A 25,572-nucleotide genomic window follows, 5' to 3' on the forward strand; every position below is an offset into this window, starting at 1 on the left:
TTTCATTTATAGTACGAATTCTGGTAGCCTGTTGTCCTAAAACACAGGTCGTCTGGTATGTTCCCATTCGCTCAAATTCGCCAACTCGTTTCAGAACGAACAGAAAAACGTTTCACTCTATCATTGCACCGTTCGTCGAACGATTTATCAAACGTACTGTATTATTCCTGAGTCACCCTATACGTAAGATATACAAGGCTGCATCTTTGTTAAATTATCACGTCGTTAACATCGAAATACACCATTTATTATTAACGACGAGGTAAATTATTTTAAGCGTACAAATCTTTCTTATCGTTTTTATCGACTTTTGACTATTTGAGTTTCTATCAAATCATTACCATCGCGCATGATACGAATATTACAAATACCTTGTAATTTCTACGTACAGGGTGATGCGCGAATCGGTAGCCACGATATTTCAAACACCGGATAATTTGGCAAGAGGGATATTTCGAACGAGAGTTAATCGGTAAAAGGAAAACCTAAACTCCTTGTATCGACATTTGTAACCGTTTGAAAAACGTTAACTTTCGGTTCAAAACACTTCACGTCAAAATCCAAAAAGGAAATGGAAAATCGTAGCGACCGTCTCGCCGGCCACCCAGTATATTTTCAAACTCTATCTCAATCCGTTTCATCTACTAAATATTATAATAAGTACTCTACTTTGGATACTTTATTTATACTTTCGTATGTCACGTTGCGTTTCTATACCTTCGAATTTCGAATTGGTCAAATGGATTCATCAAAATCTGCAGTCTATTCGCAAAGGATAACCATAAGCGTTCGAGTATTTTCGCGAGCCTGTGTAAGTAAGTTCATCGTCGGAAGGTTCATCGGCGGTTTCTAGGCGATCAGATAATTACGATTGTCAGCAGCTTGTCTTCTCTCTGCTTAATACTTGTTTTCATTATCGGTACGTTAACATCTTGGCGAGGTCGGAACGAAAGTGGCGGGAAAAATAAGGAAGAAAGAACAACCGCGAAAGGGGATAGCCTAGATGTCGGGACGATATTCACGCATCGACAACCAGTTTCCATGGAAAGTACACTTGGTAATAACGAAAGGTTTTTAACGTTGAGAACGCGTGTTAACGCGAGAAGTCACGAAACTCATAGAATAGACCCACGTAACCGACCACGTTATATCGGATTTCTCGGATGGATTCTGGGACACTTTTCACGCTGGCCGCATATAAAACCTGCAATGAAAGAAATAATCGTTTAACGCGTTTCCCAGCTACACTTTTCCCTGGTTTCACCGTTTCTCGCTCGTTAAGTCCTGGAAATTGCAACTGTTAAGGATATATCTCGACATTTTCACGATCAATTAGGCGATCTTTCGGATGGTACAAGTTTGCCTATACGTCGACCTTGTGTTCGTAGTTTCGTAGGATTATCGGCTTATTGGATCGTACACGTGTGAAATTTTCTAACGATTCTATACGTGGCTATAGCTTACGATCACGACGGTTCTATCGGGCTATGAAAGTCGTTCGTAAGTGGATTTAAAATTTTCAAGTCGTCTCATCTCTCAGACGCTAAAACTCTCGAGTTTCGAGTATTATTCATTTTATTATACTCTTAGTATATTATACTGGCAGTGAAACGTAGCTATAAGAGAGCTGGTGATTTTAGTAGGTTAGAAGATTCATCCAGAGATGAACGTGGAATTTTTAAATCTCTGATTTTATCCCTACCGCGAAAGAATGAGATTTTCAGAAATTTCAATCTCCTGTGATCCTATCAAAATATCCACAAATACAAGTTCCCTTAATTAATAAATAAAATAAATAAAATAAATAAAATAAATAAAATAAATAAAATAAATAAAATAAATAAAATAAGTAAATATTCAACCGAATCAATTTGAACCGATTCGACCATGAAATAATAAAAGTAAATCGTGATGTTGGCGAAAGAAACGAAGAGGTTCAAGGATAAGTGTCGTAACCAGGGACAGGAAGTCGATCGGTAAAACAAATGGATCGTTAAGGAAGAAACCGACCAGCTGGTTGGATTTCTACGGGCGAGGCGTAAAATAGGAAGGAAAAATGTTTTATTACACGGCTTCACGGAATCTGAGCAAAGAGCGGAAAGGGGTGAAAAGACTTTCTAAGGCGAGTTTTATCAGCGAGCGGCGAGAGTCTGGCCTTGTTTCAAACAGAGGTCAAGTCGTGCCCAGGAACTGGTTAAAGCAGATGTTAGATACAAGATAAACCCGTACAATACCAATCCCGTGCACGACTTCTTCGTGTCCGAATAGTCATCGTGACTGTCGCCTTTTAATTAACATTCGTCTAAAACTTTCGTTCCGTTTTCTTTCAAAGATCAATTGCACTTCGTAGCTTATATATACGTGTAATTTAATATCTTAAATTACGAGCATAAATCTATTACGATACGCGATAAGAAATATTTATAAATAATCAGGGTTATTGCGACAAAGTAGAAGCTTTAAGAATTTGTCACTTCGATCGTCGATATCTAATCGCCACATCTTATATTCGATTTGTATATTTGAGAATTTTCTGCTATTTTAAAACACCGTGCCATCTTCATTAAAAATTATTCTAATATATTCTATTTACATTTACAAAATTACTTGACATACTTTATACCACAGATACGAGCACATTTATTTACCGGCTTGACCAACATTGATTCACGTTCGCCAATTTCTAATTACTCTGATCAAAAGACATCTTAATTAATAGGTTAAAGTATTCTTTATTAAGGAATCTCATTTTTCCGTAAATTAAGCTCAAATAATAATCGCAACTTGTGTTTAACTATCCTCCGCTTAACGGTAGAGAAACTAGTGGAATAATTTTGATCTATTAACAATTCGTAAAAGATTATTATTTGCGCTAACAGATATAAACATTTGTCTTTGGTTTTAAAGGAAAACGAGACCTTTCTGTATTCTATTTAAAATAGTATCATATAAATTGTTTTTAAACGATAAAAAGAGCTAGAGTACTTGAGAAAAATGCTAGAAAAAGAGAACTATGAGTTTCTAGTGTCAATTGATAATTTCTCAAGAATCTCAATCAATAATTTTTCCAGACCAATCGCAAAACGTGACAAATGTTTCATTTACAAATGTTGGTCGCTTTTTCATTTTTACGATATCAAAATTTTTGTTCGTGATGTTCTTTCGATGTTTCTCGCAATTCTAGAAAAATCCGCCGGTTTATTAAAAAAACACAGGACACACGACACACGAGTCACGAGTTTCTGCACACGATATTCCCCTTCCGTTTGGGTCGGCCGACAACGAAAGTAGACGATCCCTGCACTTGACAGTCGTCTGTTCTCTCCTTTTTCCAATGCGCGTCCTGCTGCTCGTTTTCGCGGTTATCTACGCCGGAGAACGACCCAATTCCGGTTTCGAGTAGGCCAAGCGACCGCACCGTCAGACCGGAATCGGAAGGGAAAAATCCTGGCTCGTTGCGCGTCCATCGGAAGTCCAGTGGAATCGAACGATCTTCGTCTTCGGGATAATACGAAGATTCTTCGAGTTTCTATCAAATCTCTCGCAGCGTTTCGAAAACTGTTCGAGTTTCTTTAAAAATCATAGGAAATTTCCAACAGCTTCAACTCGAAGTTTCAGTATCTTTCATAGAATGAATTTCCTGATATCAAATTCAAACTTTTGATCTTCTAGCATTTTCCCATTTTCCATTGTATTTTGTATCTTGTATCTTCCATTGTATTTCCATTGCACTTTGTATCTTCCGAAAATCCACGTCGAGTCGATGATCCGAGCTTTTACGTCCGACCAACGAAGAAAAATCAATTTACCGTTTATCGATGCTATGGAATTTGTTGAAATTCGTAGCGACGTTGTAGAAAAATATTTCTAATAAAAATATCTGTAATAAAAAGAGGAAGAAAAGATAGTTGGCAAAATATAAGTGTTTGATGGACCGAGAACGAAGCAGGTAAGAAATTCTCCAAGAGAATCCTGCAGAATCATTGACCTGACCTAAGAAATTCCTGTTGGAAGAAAGAAATTAACGGGAGGTTTGTGGGTCGAGGATGCAAAAATGTGAAAATCCGGGCACGTGGTACGGAAACTGCTCGTAAAACGGAAAACGTTAGAGACGTTTCACTGGCGGAGCAAGGTGGAAGAATTTCATGGTGTGACAAGAGATAAAAAAAGGGGAAAAACTCACGGGGTTTCTGTGCCGAGAAAGCGCAAAAACAGCGAAACGATCGACTCCCTCTGACTATAAAACAGCAAGGAATTGGTGATTTATCGAGCATGAACATCGTCATGCTCGTTCCTCTACTCCTTTTTCCCTGTGTCCTTAATCGATGAACGAATTCCATATGGCAAGACGACGAAATTCGTCTGTGAAACAATAGCAGGGGACTTTTATCGACGTTAGCCATCTTCTTCCTCTACTAACGTACCATTGTAAACGCCACTATCAAAGTGCAAGAGCCGCTGAATATATCGAAACTATTTTCATTGCGACTCAATTCACTTTTTAATATCACAGTTTAATTCTCTGGTTAAAAGGATTCGTCTTGTGCTGCTGTATTTATTAGAAATCCGCGTTAAAGGATTCTCATTACTAGAATCGAATTTTACTGTCGGAAAGAGCACAATTCTCATTCTCACCTTCGTCATTCTCATCTTTCGATGATCTTTGGGTTTCTTAACGTTAAGAGCTATTGGGTTGGCAACTAAGTGATTGCGGATTTTGTCATTAGGTGGTATTGACAAAATCCGCAATCACTTAGTTGCCAACCCAATAGTTTTAGAGTGCAAGGATTATTTTTGCTATCATTTCTGTCAGGAAATTCTTCGGAAATTGATATTATGAGTTTAATTTTCTTTTAAATTTGAAGGACCGTTGCGGAGAGTGACCATTTTCGTTGGAACTTTGTTGATCAAGGCCTTCTTCAACGTCGTGGATACTTTTATGGTCTGAAGGAAGCTCGATAGCGAGTGTCAGTGTGAAGGAACCGGTTTTTAAAGATCGTCGATCAACAAAACGCATTTACTGGCAAGATATCTATGAATCGACAAGAATTGTTCATTGAGAAAAATGGAGAACGCCGCCAGCGTGAACGACTGACATTCCGAATCATAACCAGAAAAACCACCGTGCAAAGTAGCCGTGGATTGTCCACGTTGGAAACAATTAGTGCGTGACGAACCCTAGCTCGCGATTCTATTCGCACCTTGAAGTCAACAAGAGCCGAGGAAGCGGACTGCATGGTTCTGCTTCTTAAAATCCCCTGAAACTTACGAGAAACCTAACACTCGGCGTTTTATGATATCCGTTAAAAAGTATAGAAAATTGAAAATTGTCGGGAACTGGAAAACATCGACGACTCAAATATTCATTCTCTTCTTTTCCAAAAAGAAAGACGTATCAACCCATTGTCATGCAAAGGCGTCTGCCAAGTAGCTTTGGCCGCTTCTTATCGGTCGAAGGCTTTCGTTCGTTATGCGATAACTAAACTGCGAATATTTATTTCTACGAAGACAATTTAAAAAATGAAGCGTAGATAGAAGCTGTTTTGTTTACGAAATACTCCAACGACTGCTATATACGTCGGGTGGTATTGATAACCGCGTTGTCATGATCCTGCTTTTATCAGCAAAAAGAGGACAAATGCCGTTGAAGGATAGTAATTCCGATGGAGGAAAAGTAGTGTACGAGGAACGCTCAGCTTGAAAAAGTTATTACGCTGATGATAGGCAACTTGAAAACGTCACCGAACGTAATTTATCGATGAGATGTAAAGCAACGAAACTAAGAAAAAAGAAAAGCTACAAGTCGAAACTGCATGAGACGAAGATCTGTGTCAGTTAGCTCGCCAAATCCTCGCGTAGATGCCCAGCTGACAATTATCAGCAGCTAGAAGAACAGAGATACGAGATGAAGAGAAGAATGGTGGACGCGACCGACACGTCCGTTCTCCAGGTGACCAAGCGTACGGAGCGTGGACGAGCTTGTTGCAGCACGTGGTTGCACGAGCGAGACGCAAAATGGACCAGGTGTTCAGGAAGTGGGGACCTGGATTAAAAGCAAACGAGGGCAACGTCTCCGCGACAGAGCCATCTCGGACCTTGAACAGTGGAGGTCGACGCGCGGTTCAGCTACCTTTCGGTTCACGTTGGTTACTTCGTGGTCTCCTAACGGGTTCCTGGCTGCCCTTCGTTCCAACCGATCCTACGATCGTTCGTTGGTTCGCTGCAGCCGAAAGTCGCTGCCAGGATTGCAGAACTTGGACGAAGACCTTCGAAAACGGTTAGTGTCGCGACGTGATTCACTTTTGGTTCTCTATCTTTAACCTTTTTCTCCTTTGTTTGTTATTTTTGCTAGCTTTCGAGCAGATCGGTATTTTTTAGGGTTTTTTTATCGGTATTTTTTCTTTTTTTTTTTTAAGACAGGATGGTCTTTGGTCTGCTTTTTTTTTAAATTTAATGGTTCTGTTTGTTTGCAATGTAATGAAGAATATTTCATGGACCACTCTCGTTTATCCGTAATGGGACGATCGATGATTTTTGGTCTCATCTTCTTGCGACGAATGTTCTATGATAGTTAGCATGGCTCTTCTTATTTGCCATTGTATTTTTATTTGTGCTTCGTGTTTTTAGAAATGTTTATCAACCGTCACTCTCAAACTTTATTTTCGTACAGAAAAAGTTATCTTCAAACCACTGTACTGGTAGTTTCAAAGTGTCCCGCGAAAAAATTTCCTATTAACGAAGAATTTATTTACAGGTTTAATAATCCTAACGTATTCTCTCGCTATTTACCAAATTTCTTACTTGATATTCAATTTTTGGAAAGGTGCCCATTTACTTCCACAAGATACAACCAACATACCTATTAATTAAATAAAAAATCCTAAGAAATTTCTGAAAATATCTCTTCCAATAGAAATAAATAAAGAGTGACGTTGTTCCTGAACACCTCGTATACAATAATTCCCAATGTCTTATTTCCACAAAATACGCTCCTTCCACTCCTCAAAGGATCCCAGTAAATCCCCTAATACGCCTCTTCTAATAACTCCAAACTGAAAATCGTTCCCTTTTTCCTTAAAATAAATAAAAGATGAATAGCCATCCTAATCCATAATAGAGAAACACCATTTATGTCCTTGTCTACTCGTTACGAACAGATCGATATCCGCAGAAAACGTTTCTAAACCAAAAGCGTGTACATTCTTCTCCTCTTATCCTTGCAGATGGCAGCGAGAGGAGCGATCTACCTGCTGCTGCTGGTGACATTGACCCTGAGGGGCTCGCAATGCAGCGCGAGATACGTCGCGAAAGTGAAGACGAACGCATCCGAGCTTTTCAGGACGAGGGGGGAAAGTCCGAGGGTATTGGACGGACCGATCGCGGCCACGCGAAGTCCATTACATCAGGAGGCAAAGTCTGTCTATCAGAACAGCAACCAAAGGATGATCAAGAACTTCCCCAGGAGCGAGGACGAGTCGATTAACGGATTCGAGACGTCCACCTTCAATCCGGACGTGTTGAACAAGTTCCTGGAGGAGTACGCGAGTAAGATCAAGAGCAGCACGGACAAATATCAAAGATATCCGTTCAGGATCGTGAAACCTGCCGAAGCTCTGTCCCTTGAGGTGGATGATCAAACTACTACACAATCGACTAATACGAGTTACGATCAAAATATTAAGGACGAGGAGGATACTATAAATTCTACGTCCACTGAAGACGGGGTAAGATAATTAATAAGATTGTTTAAGGGTTGATTAAGTTAATGACGAAGAGTGTAATATTATGTCATAACAAAAAAAAAAAGAAAAATCTAGAGAATGTCGTAGATGTTACATTCGTATTTTAGTATTGCAATTTTCTATAATTTGAATTTTTCTGGCTTATGAGAGACGACGATTATAATCGATCACAGGCTTTTTAACCGATTGTTCTGTAATTGACGGTTTCAGTTAAGCGCAACGTTGAACGACACCTTGAAGAGGAACAAGTATTACGGGGCGAATTCCCACGAAGATAGAAATGGCTGGGTTACTTTGGAAGCAATACCATGGTCGAAAAGCAAAATTTCTAAATGGCAAGCGACTCCAAGTACGCAGCGGCCCTGGCCGGAAGTGAAACCATGGGACAAACCGAGCATTGGGAAACCTTGGGCGTCTGATTACTCTGTCAGGCCAATCTACGAGAACAATAAGCCGTGGTAAATTTGCCTGTGATTTTGCTCTGAAGTCGCTCATTTTCTATTCTCTACATTGTGATTCTAATTGAAGTAAATGCCAGACCATCCGTTGAAAGGCTAAATCAGCTTCGTCAGAAATGATAAACATATATATTACCTACTTAACAAGGGATTTAACAAACCAGTCTTCAGAAAACTTGCAAAAGAGATATTTCATATTGTATAGAATCGAATAACATTTTCATTTTCTCAAAGCAATTTATACCATCGCGTTCGAATTGCAGGTATGAAAAGCCAAAACCAACTTGGCCAGAGAACACCAACGAGAAACCATGGCAAAAGCCTACAACTCGTCCTGCTTACTATACCGAAAAGCCTGAAGAAACTCAGGCTCAAAAGTGGCCTCCAGAGAGACCGTCTTGGAACAATTATTCAGACCGTCCACATAGCGACATAATTACTGACAATCGTCCAGCCAATTTCCCAAGTAACTGGAACAGACCTCAACCAACGAAACCGAGTTATCAATATTTGGATAGATACGGTGATAAAAATCAAGGAGAGGAGAGTAACGATTGGCATGATTTTCCAACGAGATTCGACGATCGCCTGCGGCCTTCCACGGAGAGACCAGGATTCTCTCAGTATCAATATGTAAACAATCATCCGCAGAGTTATCCCGGAAACGGGGATGGACAATGGGTATTGCTGTCCACGAACAGAGGCTACTCCAAGTCCAGACAAAGATCGATGAAGATAGACTCGATAGGTCAAATACAGAACGTCACTAAGAGCGTGGATAGAAAAGAGGAAGGACCTGATCCAGCGATCGCCGTGGTCACGTCGAAGAGACAGGTTAGGCTAGATGATCAAAGAAGTTTCTGTAATATACTTGGGAGAACGTTTGAGAAAATTTGAGCGTAGGAAAGATCCTTTCGGCGCTTCTCGTTAAAATGAAATATTACTTAACTTTACTTTTATAAATTACCGATTGACTAAATGAAAAATGTAACTGTTTTCTTGACTCTTTCGTGTGTGCTCTAGCAGAGGAATGAAATAGAGTTACAGAGACTAAAAGTCGCTTATAATAATAATTGCCATATAATAACTCGCAGAAAGAGGAAGGAGCAATTCTTTCACTTTTGCGTCATAACTCGAGATTCGTAACACGTTTATTAGTACGTGAGCCAGGCTTGCGTAAACGAAAGATCATTTGCGTGTTTGTGAAACGTAGCTGAGTAATCCCCGAAATTAAATCCCGTGGACGAATCAAAGTTTCATTGGTAAAAACGAGAAATGAAAGAAAGAGAATTATTCTACCTAAAATAGAATAGCAGCAAAAAGGAGAATTTTGGAGAAGAGAAAATATTAGAACAAAATTCTGTCGTCATTTTTTCTTTACGATTAAAGACTCAAAGACACGCATGAAAACCATGATAGATTTTTTATATTTCCGTATCTTATAGGAGGGCAATTTTGAAATTCTATACGTCATATATATATGGCATTGTCTTCGGTTTTTTAATATTTAGCGGAAACTGGCAGTCGCTTGATGAAATATCGTTTACCTAGGTCAGGTTGACGGTGTTACCGTCTATCAACGGCACAAATACGACAACATCGCACGGGGGTCTTCTGGAAGTGGAGAAGACCTTCAAGAGCGTGGACCAGAGCCGAAGAGAGTACGAAATGGAGAGGCAAACGACGGTACCGATGATTCTAAGGAAGAGACCTATCAGAAACACGTTAGGAAATCAAGCATCTAGTTCTGCTGTCTTGGCTGCTGTCGGTGCTGGTAAGTTTGTCATTTGTTACTGATTTATCTAGCTACTTTAGCAAAGTAGAACATAAGACTCGTCTGTAGGAAATAGAATTAATGTGGTAACATAGCGACAATAGTATTGCGCGTTTAGAAGCGATTATTTAAAGCAACAGATGGATCAAAATTCTTGAAGAGACGAAGAGAAACATTGTCATTTATCATGTTCCTTACATAGGCAAAATTCGCGAATTGTGAACTTGAGATTTTGGAGTTCGTAGAATTTAAGCAAAAGGAAACTGATGATTTAGAAGTTTAGAAGTTAAACATCCGGACAATAACGAGAAGATCAAAAACTAAGATCCGAAACTAACATTTAAGGGAATTGATTTCGTTGGAGTAAATTTGCTCCTCTGCAGGGATATTACCGGCAACAATGGCGATGATGATACCCATGTTTCTTGGCCGACGAAGAAGGGACCTAATGACTTCCGGATCGAGGCTTCTCGATGAAGATGATTCAGTGACGAATATTCGCGATCTCAATCCCATGAACGAACATCGAGTCCGTGGAACGAGACTACGATAGGTAAACCAATCTAGAGAAATAAACTCTCTGACAATTCGTGGGAATAGGAATGAGAATAGAAGATATAAATAAGAGAATCTAGCAAAAAAAAAGAATTTAGAAAAAAATAGAATAGACATTGGATAGAAAATAGAAAAAGTAAATTAACATACTAGAGTTTAAGAAAATGTACATGATAGATCCGATGATGTACATGATAGATCTATATACATTATTTTAAGTATCTATTCCGTAAGTGCTTTACTTTTTATTTGTACTTTAATCAGGTTTTCTAGTTTAGTAGCGGTTAGTTGAATTTTCTCATAGAAAAACGAATGTGTTCTTGCGGATAGAAAAATTAGATCTTTATTACTAGTTTTGTTCGTATATATGACATATACACACATGTCAGGGTATTATGTAGACATGCATCTTATTTATTATTTATTTATTTAATTATATGTGTATTTATAACATACTTTACATTTCGTCGTTCGCTTTAATACTTAATAAAAAGCATAAGTACCAACGAAAGATACGATCGAAGAACGTAAAAGTCACTTGGAGAATAAAAAAATAGAACTTTTCGTTGAAAGTTTATCGAAACCTTTAGCTTTCCCTAGAGAACGTTTCTATAATTCGGGGAAAGCGTTCTTGGAATATATCTTTTAATGGAAAATAGATTCTATGCGAGAAATCCTATTCCTTAACATTTATTTTTAAAGCTTGTCGTTCTCATTCACGTCCAGGAACAACTCTTCCTCTTCTCTTGGTCCCAATCGCACGATAGAAATTTTAATGAAACTATAGATTAATAAATAGATAAAGCGACATTTCTAAGAAAGTTTGCAAAGATTATGATTCTACGCAGTAAGAATTATTTAAAACATATAGAAAGAGCAGTTCTCTTCATCGTCAGAGTATTATACTAACAGAGGGTGAGCTGTCTGGTATTACGAGCTAAAATAACTTCATCATTTTCATAGCAAAGAAGAAATATTCATTTCCAAACAAAAAGAAACACCCTTCATAGAATATTATGTAATATTAATACAATATAGAATATCAAATTATAATACAAAATATTTATATTATAAGAACGTTAAAGGAATCTTCGTAAAATATTAAAACTAGAGATACCAATCTCTTACGCAAAAATACAAAATATACATAATTCCAGTCAAATGCTAATTCTTCCCCAATCTTACAATTCTGCTGTCTCAATATTGTAAAAATTTAACGATGCCTTGCTCTCAAAAAATTACCTTCCTCCTCCAGAAACAAACATTTCTTCCCTAAAAGAAAAAAAAAAACGCTGAATATCCAACAAGAAAGAAAAAAGAAAAAACAAACGACGAAGATATTTCAGATTCTACAGAAAGTCACCCTCGTGGAAAGACCTTTCCAACCATAAAACGTCCGAAAATCGTCTCCACCCTCTCGAAATTCTCAAATAGATGTTAAGATACGAGGGATTTCTGTTTTCAAGACGATGTCCTGGCGTGCTCGAAGAATAAGGTACGTGCTGACCTAGTGACAGTGTAAATCGCCACTCGAGTCCATTGTATTCAGCCTCCTGGAAGGAGCCTATTCACTCCTCTCCGTTGATCCTCTTCTGCACGTGGCCAAGATATCTAGCAAAACCCTCGCTGGCGTGTTTAAGGAGCGTCAGGCCGAGCCTGAACTTGATCTCGGCGATCTTCTTCACGAAACTGAAGAGATTGAAACCGTTCTGCTCGGCTGGCTTCGCCGTGGTCAGATCGATCCACTCGCTGGTGCTTTCGGTCGATTTCGGATTATTCGTCGTGTTACTTTCAGAATCGCTTTCCGTGGAACTCGAAGAAAAAGTAGGAGACTCGGTAGTCTCCTTCGTTGCTGTGGAAACCGTAGAAGTATCCAGAGGAGTAGCTGTGCTCGTTTTTAAAGTCTGACTGTTAGTGGTGGATTCCTTCGGTCGATTCCTTTCATCCTCTTTCTCTTTTCTTCTTTTATTCGCAAAAACTTCCATTTCCTTGTCCTTGTTCTTCTTCTTCTGAGTGTAGTCTTCTTCGGGTATAGCCGAGTCGATGATATTAAGGATTTCGTTACTCAAATCTTGCTCCTTTCCTTCCTCCTCCAATTGTCGTTTCGATGGTATAACTTGAATTACGGAGTCCCTTCTCCTTCTAGAACGATGTGTTTCCGTTGGAGATACCTTTGTCAAGTCCAGGAGAGACCGTTTAAGCTTCAGAGACCTAGGTCCATGCTCCACAGCAACGGCGGTAGGTGTGATCTCAACTTCTTCGTAAGTGTCATCTGGTCTAGCTGTCTGCGCTTGGCCATAGTTTTGAGCAGACCCCACAGGAAAATTGAAGTTCTGGTTTACATCGTGGTCGAACTGTAGCTGCCCACTTTCTGTAGGCTCGTAACTGTTAGCCAGCTTTCCCGGGGTCGATAAAGAAGGAATCTTCTCTTCGTAAGGTGGGTACTCTTTGGGAATGCTTCCAACAACGAATTGTCGGTTGGCTGTGCCAGGGGCGGCAGATCCAACCACGTACTCGCGATGTTTAGGCCTGTCATAGTAATTTGGAGTGCTCGTACTATCCGAATAACGATAATCAGTGTTCTTATATTTATGTATAGACGCTGTGTTCTCTGGACGATATATCGCGGATGAAGGAGGGTACCTTTGATCGCTTTTTTTGATTGGCTGAGTATCGTAACCTCCGTCGTAATGTTGGTACCTATAGTAATTGTTGTCATAGTCCTTCGAGCCAGGATACTTGCTCTCGTCAATTGTCATACCTTGAAGAACTTTAGACAAGACCTCCTCTTCCCTTTGACCATAGTTTCCACCGTATTCGTCGAAATTATACTTATATTTAGGCTCAACGTCGTAGTTTCTTCTAGTGACAGTTCCTCCGAGCGGATACAAGAAGTAAGAAGCCAGGCCAAGTCCCAATCCCACCAAAGACATCACTCCGAAACTAGGCATCACCTCTCGACTCAGGAAATTGTAAATCTGCATACTAATGGGAGTCGAAGCTGGCTTCTTCTTTGTCTTCGTCCAATTACCAGCCACCTTGGTCTCAGGTGCTATCTTCGACTCCTGTATACCATTTTCAGTGATTGGTTCCTCTATTAAGTCGTTCTCTGTCGTACTAGATATCGCTGAAGAAACAGTGGTTGTAGTGGTGGATGTAGTTGGCTTTCGCCTTCTGACTTTATTCTTCTTCCTCTTAGGATTGTTCCTAGGTCTTTTGGTGGTCGAAGTGGACGTCGTCGATTGTGTGGTGCTCGGTGAAGTCGAAGAAACTTCTGTGTTTACGTTGATCTTGGTCAGTTCAGGATTAAAATCAAACTTCATTAAATCTATCCTGGTATTGTCCATATTCTCTGTTTCCTTTTCTTCTTCTTTCTTAACCTCGTTCTTTTCCACTTTCTCGATCTTCAACACGGGAGCATTCACCTTAATAGGTTCTACTTCGATCTTCGTCGTCTCGTCTAGAGGCTTCTTCAATTGTACTTTCAATACGTTGTTCACCTTTGTGCCAACTGGTTTCGGCTTCACAGACACCTCCACCAGATTATTCTCGATCGTAGTCGGTTTAGGAGTCGTAGTTACCTCTAAACTGGTGGCCGTGGAAGAAGCAGAAGGCTGTGTGCTAGTCTTCTGAGCGTCCATCGCGATAGACGCTTTGATCTTGGTCACGAACATAGGCTTGTCGGTGCTTTCTACCTTGTTCTTTGAGATGGTGATCATTTGAACCGGTCTGAAAGTGACCTTCTCTATCTTGCCAGTAGAAGCAGTCTCATTTTTCGCAGAATCCGGCTTAACGGTAGTAGTTCTTCTCATAGGAGGCTTGGGCCTATTCTGTTGATTAGGTCTAGAAGGCTTTGAACCAGAAGGTTTAGATAATACGGTAGTCTTCGTGGTAGCTATCTTAGGCTTAGGTGTCGTTCTTAAAATCTGTATCTTCTTCGTGGTACTAACAACAGCCTCCTTACTCTCCAAATTATTCGCAGTAGTCTGTGGAACCTTCAAAGTGGTACTCTGCATGGACTCTGCCTTCTCTGTGGTCTGAATTTTCTCTTTCGATTCGGTGTTCTTCTTCGTGTCGACTGAGACAGATTTCTTTGTAGTAGAAGACTGATCCATGACTAATGTCGTGGATACGGGCACGGTAACTTTCTCTGTCACTCTTTCAGTGGTTTCCACTCTCTCCATCAAAGTCGTTGGTTTCACAGTCATTTTCACTTCCATTTGAAACGGCTGTTTCGTCTTCTTTTCTATCTCAATCGTCTTCGTCGTTGTCGACGGTGGATTTAAAAGGATCCACGTGGAAATTCCACCAGTGGTCGTTGCATGATTCTTATAAGCAGTCATCAGACGCGTTGAACTTAATTCTTTTTCGAGTTCTTCTTCGGTGATGGCCATTGCTTGACCTGGATGACTCGTCTCGAAGTAGTTGAACTTGGAATTGATCGGTCTGCCAAATCCAATATTACCAGGTGGACCATTGTTCACGTATATCTCTTTGATCGGAGTGGCTTCGTTCCTTTCGATTGGTTTTTGACTCGCAATGGGCCTCTTGATCACGTTGTCGAGGATCTTTGGTGGCTCTTCGGGATTCGTCACGTTTAGTAATTGAGTGGCCACTGTTCTTAAGGACTGATCGATGTGGTGCATGTCTTTCAGGTGACGTTGCGTGTCGTTCGAATGGATACTGAAAGAAGATTGAAAGATTACGTCGATTTTCGAAAAATTAAAACTTCAAATTTGTGGTAAATTAGATTGGCAGTCTAAATGGCAATTGAGATATTTTTTAATTACATTAAATAGCAATAATTTAGTTAGCAGAGTGATCAATGGATGCTTGTTCCTTACCTTTCTATATGTCTGTGAAATATTTCAAGAAAAGGATTGTTTTGTTAATATTTATGTTAAAATAGATTGTATTATTTTAACAATTTTCAAGGATTTTATGATACAGTGGTTTTCAATAATTTCTTTGGAATGATTGTAATGACAAATGATTTTTGGGATATAGGATTGGAATTTGTTAAGGCTATTTCTTAGGTATATGAAGATAACTATATTCTGCTGATAAAAAAGACATATGAAATGTGATAAATTGTTGGTTGTATTGAAAGAAAGAAACGCATAATTTGTTCGTTCCAATGGTTTTATTTCAATTACAATTCACTGGCACAAATACTATCAATGCCCTAGATACTCTAAAAAAAAGTACGTATTTCAAAGTAATGCAAAAGTAAATCATTATCATTAAAGGTATAGCATAAGTACATCTGTAATACTGTTCTGTGTGTGTATGTTTCTATTGCTAGGAAATCTCTTCGTACTCTGTATACTTACTTATTAACATAATTAAGTAAAGCTACTGTTGGCGAGGTTAATTTTCTATTCTCTAAATACCATTCTATGTCCTTTCCCCTTCGAACGATTCATAAATAAAATAAATAAAATCTAAGAGTTATTTTTAAAAATATTAGTATCGAAGATATTAAATATTAGAGGTTCTAAAACTTTCTAGTATAAGAAAACTTTTTAATAATTATGCAATATACAGGCTGATCCAATAATTGTATTTTCCTTATTTCTCTATATACAGACCACTTATTTTTCTGAAAATTTATATTTTCATAAATCCTACTAAAAATGGGATCTAAGCAGAAATTTATTTTATAAACTATTTTCTACAGATGCATAAAAATTATACTAGTGCATCGACAAATGAAAAGCTGTAGGTTATAGATTTCTATTGTCCAATTTTGTTATTCTAATTTGTAATTTGTAAAACTAACGTATGGAATATAGATTTTATTATTCTACCTGTATTTGCAGGAGAATTTATTAGCACTGGTAACTTGCAATTATGACCACCATTTGATCTATTTAAACTCCACCATTGAATCATCCTATATACGCCATATGTTCCTAACATCCACCTGGTTCTAACAGTGACACCCTCCGTTTCTTCGGAAACTATCCTAACTTACCCTGTATATCAACGCACGAATTTCTAAATCGTCTCAAAAAACCCAAACTTAAATCTTCACACGATGAAAAATTATCAGGAGAACCTGAATCCGAAACTCTCCAATGTTTCATCTCTTCCTCTTCTTCCTCTTACTCTTCCATTCGTTCATCCTTCCATACTTCTCCAAAGACTGGATCACCACTTCTTCAATATTATACCAAAGGCTATCCCCATTATTATTGTTATTAGCCCTGCTAAAGCCAAACGAAGCAGGGAACAGCCAAGGATAGATAAAAGTAACGATACCAAGCATTCCAGCTGCGAGAGCGGTAAAAGGAGCAGCTGCCAAGCTGAAGAACCCATAATGCAAGGGATTGACAAACGTGAAATAAGTGAACACCGAAGCTATGGAATCCATGATACCACTCGGGGACAAGTCAAAGTCGTCGTCGTCGTCGTCATGACTTGGACGATTTGGAGTGGAAGATGATCCTGTGCCTAGACCTGCCGGAGAGATATTAGTGGATCCTAAGGAGCCAGGATTTGACGCAGCTGGTGTCACAGCTGGTCGAACTAATGAATTCACACCCGGAGAATCGTTTGCTTGACCAACGTCTGAGCCAACTTGTGCCGAAGAACCTGTACTGTCGTTTAACGGACCAGATTCTTCATCTGCTGCTAAGGAAGACTCGACTGGGGGAGAAACTTCAGCTGAACTCGAAATACTGATCTGAGTATCCTGAATCACTTCCACGTTGGAAACGTCGTTTTGCTGAAGATTCTGGTTCTGTGGGTATTTTGAGGAGTCGTAGTAACTGTTCTGAGGCCACTGAGATCCTGGAGAACTGGCTTGGTAGATAGGTATTGCTTGATAATTGGTATCTGAACCTATTTGGCTACCATATTTGTCCGAGTCTCCATAAACCTGATAATTTTCAGGATTGGATTGGTCAGACAAAGGAGAAGGTGTAGACTTGAAGGCGTTAGTGTTGAACACCTGGGAATTGATGATGATGTTCAAGTCGTTACAGCCTTCTTTGCTTTGAATAGTGTTATTGATTCTCGTGTAAGTGTTTATTAGAATCGTAGGACAACTCTGGTCATAGGTCACCACCGGAGTCTGAGGTTTCTGATCAGGTACTTTATCGTTGTCCTCGTAAGAGGTGAAGCCTATGTGAACGTTTGGGCCTGGCTTCGAAGTTGTTGCAGTGGAAGGATACAATTGCGAGAGAATCGACGAAGGTGAGTGCGATCCAGATCCTGAAGAAGCTAATGAGGTAAAAGGAGGATACGAAGCAGATCCTGAAGAGGGCAAAGAGGACGAAGGACTTGAAGAACCAGACGCAATTGGCCTCATAATTCCTGGAGGCACTTTGGTCCCAAGCGTCGTCCTATTTGGCTTGCTCGAGTCTGTATTTATTAATTGAACAACTGTGTTTTGAGAAACCTGAGTCTGCGGATTGTGAACGAAAGGATTCTGAGTCTTGTTCCTCGATAGACCACTAGGTGGCCAAATTGGCACCTTTTCCGCGGTATAACTCGGAGGACGAAGAGGATAAATGAAGCCAGGCTTGAGCTGTGGAATGATATTCGGCTTGGAAGGCCTATTCGGTTCCAGATTTTGATAAACTGGATCAAAAGCGAGGCTGATTGGACTATTGAGTTGATCGCTCTCTATTATATGGCTACCATTCGTCATAAAAGCGGGGATTTTCAACCAGTGAACTATTTCTTGAAAATTGGGATTCGAAACAGGTATGTGATAATTGAAAGTGGAATTTTTCAATGGAAATGGTTTCTCGACCACCTCTTCTGGCTTCGCATCCTCTTCTATCGTGGTATATTGATCGTAATTATGAAAATCTTCGTCGTTTTGAATGGCACTATTGGGCCAATTCTTCAAGCTCGTGTTAGGAGTAGAAGAACTGTTCCTTTTGACGTGCATCTTATTTAAATGAAGCCTATTCTGATTCTTTTTGTTCGAATTAGAGGAATGACCTTGAGGGCGACGAGTTTTTGTTCTATTGGAGTGCTTGGAGTTCCAATAACGATTGGAATGGCTGTGCAAAGAAAGAGTCGACGGAATACCTACGTCTTTTTTGTTTTCTAGAGGTAATTTAGAGGTAGTCTGATTGCGAGTCAACATGCCTGTGATCTTTCTGATGGCCGCGACGTGATCGAACGCAGTCGTGGACTCGACCTTTCTGTCCAGCGTGAGCGAAAACACTTCCTCCTGACCCGAGAATTTCGAATTCTGGCTCAAGGTTACGACATTGGATCCTGAATTATTCATCAACATGTTATTCGCCTTTCTCCACGGACTATCGCGCGTCAAATCTCGCGTAGGTCCATTTTTCGTGGAATTTCTTCTAGTGGCTATCTTCAGGTTCGAAATTCTCGAATTTGGAAGCGGTACGCGTCTATAACCTACATTAAATCTCTGATCTGTTTTTGAGAAGCAATTGACCGATTCTTTAGTAGAATCACCTGAAACCGTGCTATAATTCTTTGGCACTACAGGTTGACGACGAGACGCGTTTCTAAGTCTGGTTAGATGGTCATTTTTAATTGATCGTTCGTGAAACATGCTTGTACTTTGTTTGTCGATTGTCTTTCCTGAGTTTCTCGGTTGAAACTTCGAGGGATTCCAGAAATTGTTCGAATTCGACCGAAGGAGGCGCCTTGATTCCGGTTGCCTCGTTTTATCGACACTTACCTCGACGTTAGACTCGATAGAGGGATTAACATTATCGCGATAATGTAAGTTAATGTACGGAATAGTACTACTTCCGGAATTCCACCTGTACCTGCTATCTTCTCGAACGGTGTGCGGCACGCCGGAGCCTCTCCATTGCTCAGGGTTTGGCCTCGATGGCTGAACTTGAATCGATCCTTCTGAAAATTAAATAAAAGTTAATTCATTTCTGAAATAAATTTTTACTTTGTACATATTATTCGAAGATACAAAAAGATAAAGATATAATATTTGAAGAAGCACAAAATGAGAATTATTCAGGGATATCATGGAGAAAAATTATATTATAATATATCTTTATGCGAATAATATAATTACGTTATATATTATATGTTGTTTAATTAGTTCTCGAATGAAAGGGAGAAAGTGAGATTTCTATTGGTATTAATATAAAAATATAACATTTCGAAAATTATGAAATAGCAACGATGTAATAGGAAAATTACATTTACATTATAATGTTAATTAAATTCGCTTGGGTTTCTCAAGTTTCCCACAATATTCGCCCTGTAGATAAAATCCGATCGAAACGCATTGCACGCGCGTTATCCCACACAATAATATGTCCAATTGTCGTTTCGTAACAACGGTTGTTATGAATTCTTAGAAAACAACAGATTATTGATTGGAAGATTACAACAGACATAATTGGCCAGCGAAATAAAAACCCAGTTAGAGGGATAAAAAGAAGAAAGAAACTTTTGTGTTACGAAATAAAATTTTGTAAGAAACAAGGAGGAATCGGTGGACGATCGTTCGGATAGAAAATTTCTTGCGACTCCGGGAATTACATTTCCTGGTGAACGTGTAATCTGCGTGCAGACTGGTTCGCGTAATCACGTGCTACATGCCGCGCTTTCCTCTGACACGGAACGTGGTCGATACGATCGATATGGTGAAACGCGAATTTACTGGACACAGTAGCTTCGATAGATACAAAGCTTTACAAGAAATTTACATTTCGCGATAAAACGAAGCCTTTCCTTTTCGCGAACGAAAGAACAACGGGAAAACATAAAGGAGCATAGTAGAATAAAATATATGTTGAAAAGGTTGAAAATTACCTGTGGAAATTGAAAGCTGCGAGAGAGTTTAACAAGCAAAAATTCATAATTCGACGATGTCATCTGTTTTCAATAATTAAATATTTGCTACCTGAGAGTTAACGACTTGAAGTTGAAAATTTAGGCTATCGATATAGCTATACCTACGCATTATCTAGAATTTTGTACGTATATTTTCAGGATGATGTAATTAATAGCAGCTGCGATTACAAAATACAGAAAACGATGGAGCAAAATCCGCCCCCACGTTCTTCTATCATAAGGAAGCCTCGAAAGGAAATCTTGTTAGGAAAAAGATAAAAATATCGTCGCATCCGTGCTATCGTAATAATTTCAACATTTTAATAGACACGAAAGACAGTCATCCTCGATAATTGCATAGCGAGTCGCTTGATTAAAGACTTTAAACTTCGCCTTGTTAAATGGAAAGTTTCAGGGAAACTAGCGACGTTTTCCTTAGAGGATTTGCAATCAAATAAGTACATAGCCTGTTTGCGACGAGTAACCGACAATCAGAACGTCTGGTGTTCGCGGAATATCCCTTTCCTTTTGATTATTTCGCGCGAAAATATTTAACGTTTCCTCTATGAAATAAATATTTTTCCCTCGAACGATCCACGTTTTATCGATAATCGTAACGATGTTCGTGAGAAACGTCGATTCTTACCGGTTTTCTGCGGCCTGGCATCGCCCGATCCTGACAGCAACAGGACCACCACGATCTTTAATAGCTTCATCCGCATTTTTGCACTGAAACAAAACGAGAAATAGTGGTTTCATCTACCCACGTATTTGTATCTTTTTGTCTGCGTAACATCTACGGTACATTTAATGATTTTTCATTCGTAAAACTCGTCCATATTTATGTCTTCCTGCCTGAATAATCTTGACCATGGATCTTGTAATTTTTAGTTGTACAATCCAAAAAGTTACAAATTTTGAAACCTTTATAAACGCAAGTAATCTCAATGTTAAACATTGCAATGTTTAACGTTAATATTTAGAAATATAGTTGCAATGGTCTGCTTTGACGTTTAACAAACCAGTGTTTTAGTGTTTAAAATTTCGACGATATAAATTTTCTATTGGAATTTAGCTTTGTCTATGATTTCCTGCAATTGAACATTCTCTCGCTTATACCTCTCTTTAATCGTCGATTAATATTGTCCGAAAAGTTTCTTTCGTTTTATAAGAAATCAATAGACGCACAATGTTTTTTGTTTAATATTAGTTTATTGAATTATGCAAGAATATAATAATAGAAATATGATAAAATAGATCGTACCTAATTCAATAAAATGATATAAAACAGAAATTATTCTTCATCTATTATCATCTTATAAAACCGTAGCGGACGTGTCGGCACAAAACGAAGGAAACTTTTCGGACAAGCTAATGTCTTGGAAAATAGATTCTGCTTACAAAAACGAAGCATAAAGAAAGAATAATAAAGAAAAGAATTAAGGACCACGTTTATCCTCGACCCAATAATCCACTCGATTTTTATTCACAGTTTATCACGAATGGAATAATTTTAGTAGCTTTACCAGGAAGCACGTACGCTTCTTCTTCCAGAAATTAACCTCGACCTCATCGAAGGTGAGCCAACGTCGTAAGATGAATCAGTGGAACGATCGTTTAACGAAACGTATCCGAAAATGAATGTACGTTACGATAAATTACAGAGCAATGACGCAATGACGATCGAAACAGGTGGTTCGATCGTTTTCGAGTGGAACACGTCGGGAATGTTTGATCGTCGATTTGCGTACGAAGGTCTCGATCGAGGTGATCGTTCGTATTCGATAGCCATGTCTTGGTCGTTCGCTCCGCGATGCCGATCGCATGGAAATGAGGAGTTTTGCGGTCGTTTCGCGGCACAGACGCGAAGGAACACGTCGTTTGATACTCAGTTTTGTTTTATGCCTTTCTTTTATGCAAATCGAAACTTTGCGATAAAATGTGCATAATCCTTTTTGGAAAGACATTCTCTTTCCTTTTATTTTTCTTTCTTATTACTTTCCTCATTTTTTCAAACAATTCTTTTTTTTCGTACAATTTCTTTGTCAATTTTATACAAGCTAAAAGCTACTCCAAAAGTTTAAAAAATAAAGATGAACATTTAAAACGGACACTGGAGATGTTTAAAAATATCAACTTCATCTTGGAAATATTATTGGGTTGGCAACTAAGTGATTGCGGATTTTGTCATTAGGTGGTATTGACAAAATCCGCAATCACTTAGTTGCCAACCAATACAAGCAATTAAAAACTTAAACTCTAGAAATTCTAGTTTTATACAATCGAATACTACAGCAGTTATTCAAAAAACTCACATTCCATCCAAATCCTAATTACACCCCAGCGAATACTATAACCGGTTCAGCCTAATCGTACCAGCCGAAATTCCATCTCGATTAAACCCAAGCGTTCGTCGTGCACATCGAGTCTGACCAACATCCACATTCTCCTTTCAATCGCTGCCCAACATTGAGCGCGTTCCACGCTCCGCGGTGGTTTCTCTTCGAACGCCGTAAAAGCATCGTGTTTTTTCTTTTATTTTGTACCGTTGCATCTTTTTCGTTGATATTGGTGTCCGGTAACGGTACCTGGACTATCAGTCTTCTTAGTCCCCTCCCCATTTGAATGTGTCGGTGTGAGCACATTGTGCAACCTCCGATGTACACACCTGGCCATAAGCGTCAGAACATTGACAGACATTCCGTACAAATCGAACTTTATCGACTACTTTTTTATTTTCCAGTTATTTTGTTATAAATCTGTTACTTCATTCGCATTGTACAGTGGTGGACGAAAGAGAGCGTAAAAGTATGGTGCTTTATAAGCGTCGATAACGCTCGCACTGACGATTTTCTGCTACGTTGGTAACGATAATCTACTTTCGAGTATATTTCACGTTCGTTCGTTGCTCTTGTCAAATATAAATGCATTTCGTAAGATTATAGTCTTCGTAGATTTCGTACCGCGTAGCCGAGAAGCTTTCTTTCGTCCGCTACCATACGTATGCTATAAAATAAATATACTACGGTTATTTATGCAAATTCATGTTTTTATGGGAATAATTAAGTAAATGAAAGCCAGGTAGAAAATTGTTTTACTAAATACTATAACCGGTACTGTACTTTGGATATTTTATATTGCACGCATTCTGCCCACTTTTGCATCTTCGAATTTCCTACAAACGAATAAAAACACGCGGTCTATTTATAAGGAAAAGTATCAGGCGAAGTAAAATTCGTTTCGGTGTTCCATTAAACGTAATTACTAGGTGTCCTGATATATTTATGGCCAACGGTATAGGCCGGCAAGCGTGTCAGAGGCCACTACGAATCGTCGGAGAGTGTTCGTAGCTCGATTACAACGAACGTACCGTTAAGTCGAAATACTTTTGATACGTGTGTCGCGAATCGCGAATGTCGTTTCAGCGATGCATCGTCACGGTATTTCCTCCGAATGGACCGTGGCCGTTGTCGCGTTTCCAGGTCGATGGATTCCTGAATGTTCTGCCACGTTTGGCAATGATTTTGATGGCTTGTAGCTTTGTACAACGAACGTAGAATGATGATGAGAATTGGATAATGAGATTAAAATCGTAACGGGACTAATGCAGACGAATATGCGCTTACGTCGATGATTTTTTCCAATAGCTCGTCCATCATTTTGTGATAACTGAGCGATAGGGAAATTAAACCGACAACTGTGTAGAGATTAATTGTTCGATTTGCGAAAAATTGAATACCAATTACGTACTCTGAGATTAACATTGATAAACTTCTAGAAAGTGGAAAATCGATCACAGGTTGGTCGGTTTAAATCTCGAGAGACTCGATCGTTAAGAGAATATTTCTTACGTTTCTCTTTCGTCTTAGCTTTGTTATCTTGAAACTGCTTCGAAAGCTTCTTCTCGTTGAAGGAAATTCTTCCTTCTTCCACCATGGCGCTTAAAACCGTCTCGAGAGGAAAACGAGTTAATTACGCGAACACGATCATCTCGTAAAATAGTTCGTACTCGAGTTTCGCCATTGCAAGATCTAAATTGCTCGCTCTATGGCGTGAAACCAGTTCCGGTACGAGCTACCGTAGACGGAAACCTGTCGGATTTGAATAAACATAAATGGACGAGTGAATCCGCAGCGAAACGCTCCTTTGACTCTCGCGGAACGAAATCAAGGACCAACCTGTCTGAAACCTTGGAATCTCTCTTACCTGAATCTCAGAATCCTCCTGGAAACCGCATTTAATCACCAAACACGCGCAATAACGAGATACGAAGGAAAGCGGAAAGCTACACCAAAGAAAATATCGGACGCGACACTACAGAAAGCAAACTACTCGTCAAACTGAAAAACAAACGGAGAAACACTGTTCGAACCGACTTGAAACTCGAACGTTCTACGAAGATGAGACAAAGCTAGCGATCGCGGGACGAAACTAGGATCATTGGCGGAGGAGTAGACGCGGTGAGGAATCGCGAGTGTCGTGCAGCAGGACGATGTTTCGACAATGGTGCACGGCTGACTGAATCTACGACTCGAAGGTTGGAGAAGCGGTGGGCCCGGCGTGCACGCAGCCTGACCACCGGGTAATCCGGCAAGGTGGAGAGGCGCCTCATGCACGAGTCATCGGGAACCCGTTACTCCGCGTTGCCTACGAACGAGATCTGCTTGGGTTGAATAACCTTCGCAGCGCGGCGCGACGTGTATGCTAAAGCGTGTTCGTGACTACCTTGGCCGATCACCTCGGGAATTGGGTGAATCTCCTGGATGATTCGTCGAGACGAGCCAACGAAAACGGGAAAGGACGCGCGCATCGGAACCACCACGCTCCATTGGGGTTACGTGTATGACGTAACTGCACACGATATGCGAGATATGTCGGTGCTGTTGCGAAATTTGTCGCGTTTACGAGAAATTCGTAGGCAGAAAAGTACAGGGGATGCATATAGCAAGTACGAAAGACAGAAATATTTTTTAACGAAGGTGGACCGCTATGAAAGATTAATTCCTCTTTTGTTAAAGACTTAACTGGAATTCTATTGGATTGGCAACTAAGTGACTTGCGGATTTTGTCATTAGGTGGTATTGACTTTACTTTAATTTAGAACGCAGGTATTTCTCTCCAACGCTGTTACAACCAAGCTCTGGTGTTCTATTGGGTTGGCAACTAAGTGATTTGCGGATTTTGTCAATAGCACCTAATGACAAGAGCGTAGTTGTAACAGCGTTGGAGAGAAATACTTGCGTTC

At 39.5% G+C, this 25,572-nt stretch overlaps 2 protein-coding genes across 4 annotated transcripts; one reads left to right on the forward strand and one right to left on the reverse strand.

Annotated features, from left to right (window-relative positions):
- Positions 1 to 5,451: 5,451 nt before the first annotated feature.
- LOC132905804 (uncharacterized) lies at positions 5,452 to 10,838 on the forward strand. Of its 2 annotated transcripts, none has more exons than XM_060957455.1 (6): positions 5,452 to 6,277; positions 7,224 to 7,724; positions 7,953 to 8,200; positions 8,464 to 9,034; positions 9,757 to 9,974; positions 10,358 to 10,491. In XM_060957455.1, the coding sequence occupies exons 2-5, from the start codon at positions 7,224 to 7,226 to the stop codon at positions 9,943 to 9,945; spliced, it is 1,509 nt and encodes a 502-aa protein (XP_060813438.1). In that variant the 5' UTR covers positions 5,452 to 6,277; the 3' UTR covers positions 9,946 to 9,974; positions 10,358 to 10,491. The 2 variants fall into 2 exon arrangements, with proteins under 2 accessions (XP_060813438.1, XP_060813437.1); XM_060957454.1 differs by having other exon boundaries at positions 5,471 to 6,277; positions 9,752 to 9,974; positions 10,358 to 10,838.
- A 101-nt stretch (positions 10,839 to 10,939) lies between these two features.
- Positions 10,940 to 25,017, reverse strand: LOC132905801 (uncharacterized). 2 transcript variants are annotated; one of them, XM_060957450.1, is made up of 4 exons: positions 24,534 to 25,017; positions 20,974 to 21,056; positions 19,295 to 19,379; positions 10,940 to 15,212 (listed from the first exon to the last, which is right to left on the reverse strand). In XM_060957450.1, exons 2-4 carry the CDS (start codon positions 21,047 to 21,049, stop codon positions 12,098 to 12,100), a joined length of 3,276 nt encoding a protein of 1,091 aa, XP_060813433.1. In that variant the 5' UTR covers positions 21,050 to 21,056; positions 24,534 to 25,017; the 3' UTR covers positions 10,940 to 12,097. The 2 variants fall into 2 exon arrangements, with proteins under 2 accessions (XP_060813433.1, XP_060813432.1); XM_060957449.1 differs by having other exon boundaries at positions 19,295 to 19,382.
- Positions 25,018 to 25,572: the final 555 nt, after the last annotated feature.

Source organism: Bombus pascuorum, chromosome 4 (assembly GCF_905332965.1).
Source record: "Bombus pascuorum chromosome 4, iyBomPasc1.1, whole genome shotgun sequence".
NCBI lineage: Eukaryota > Metazoa > Arthropoda > Insecta > Hymenoptera > Apidae > Bombus > Bombus pascuorum.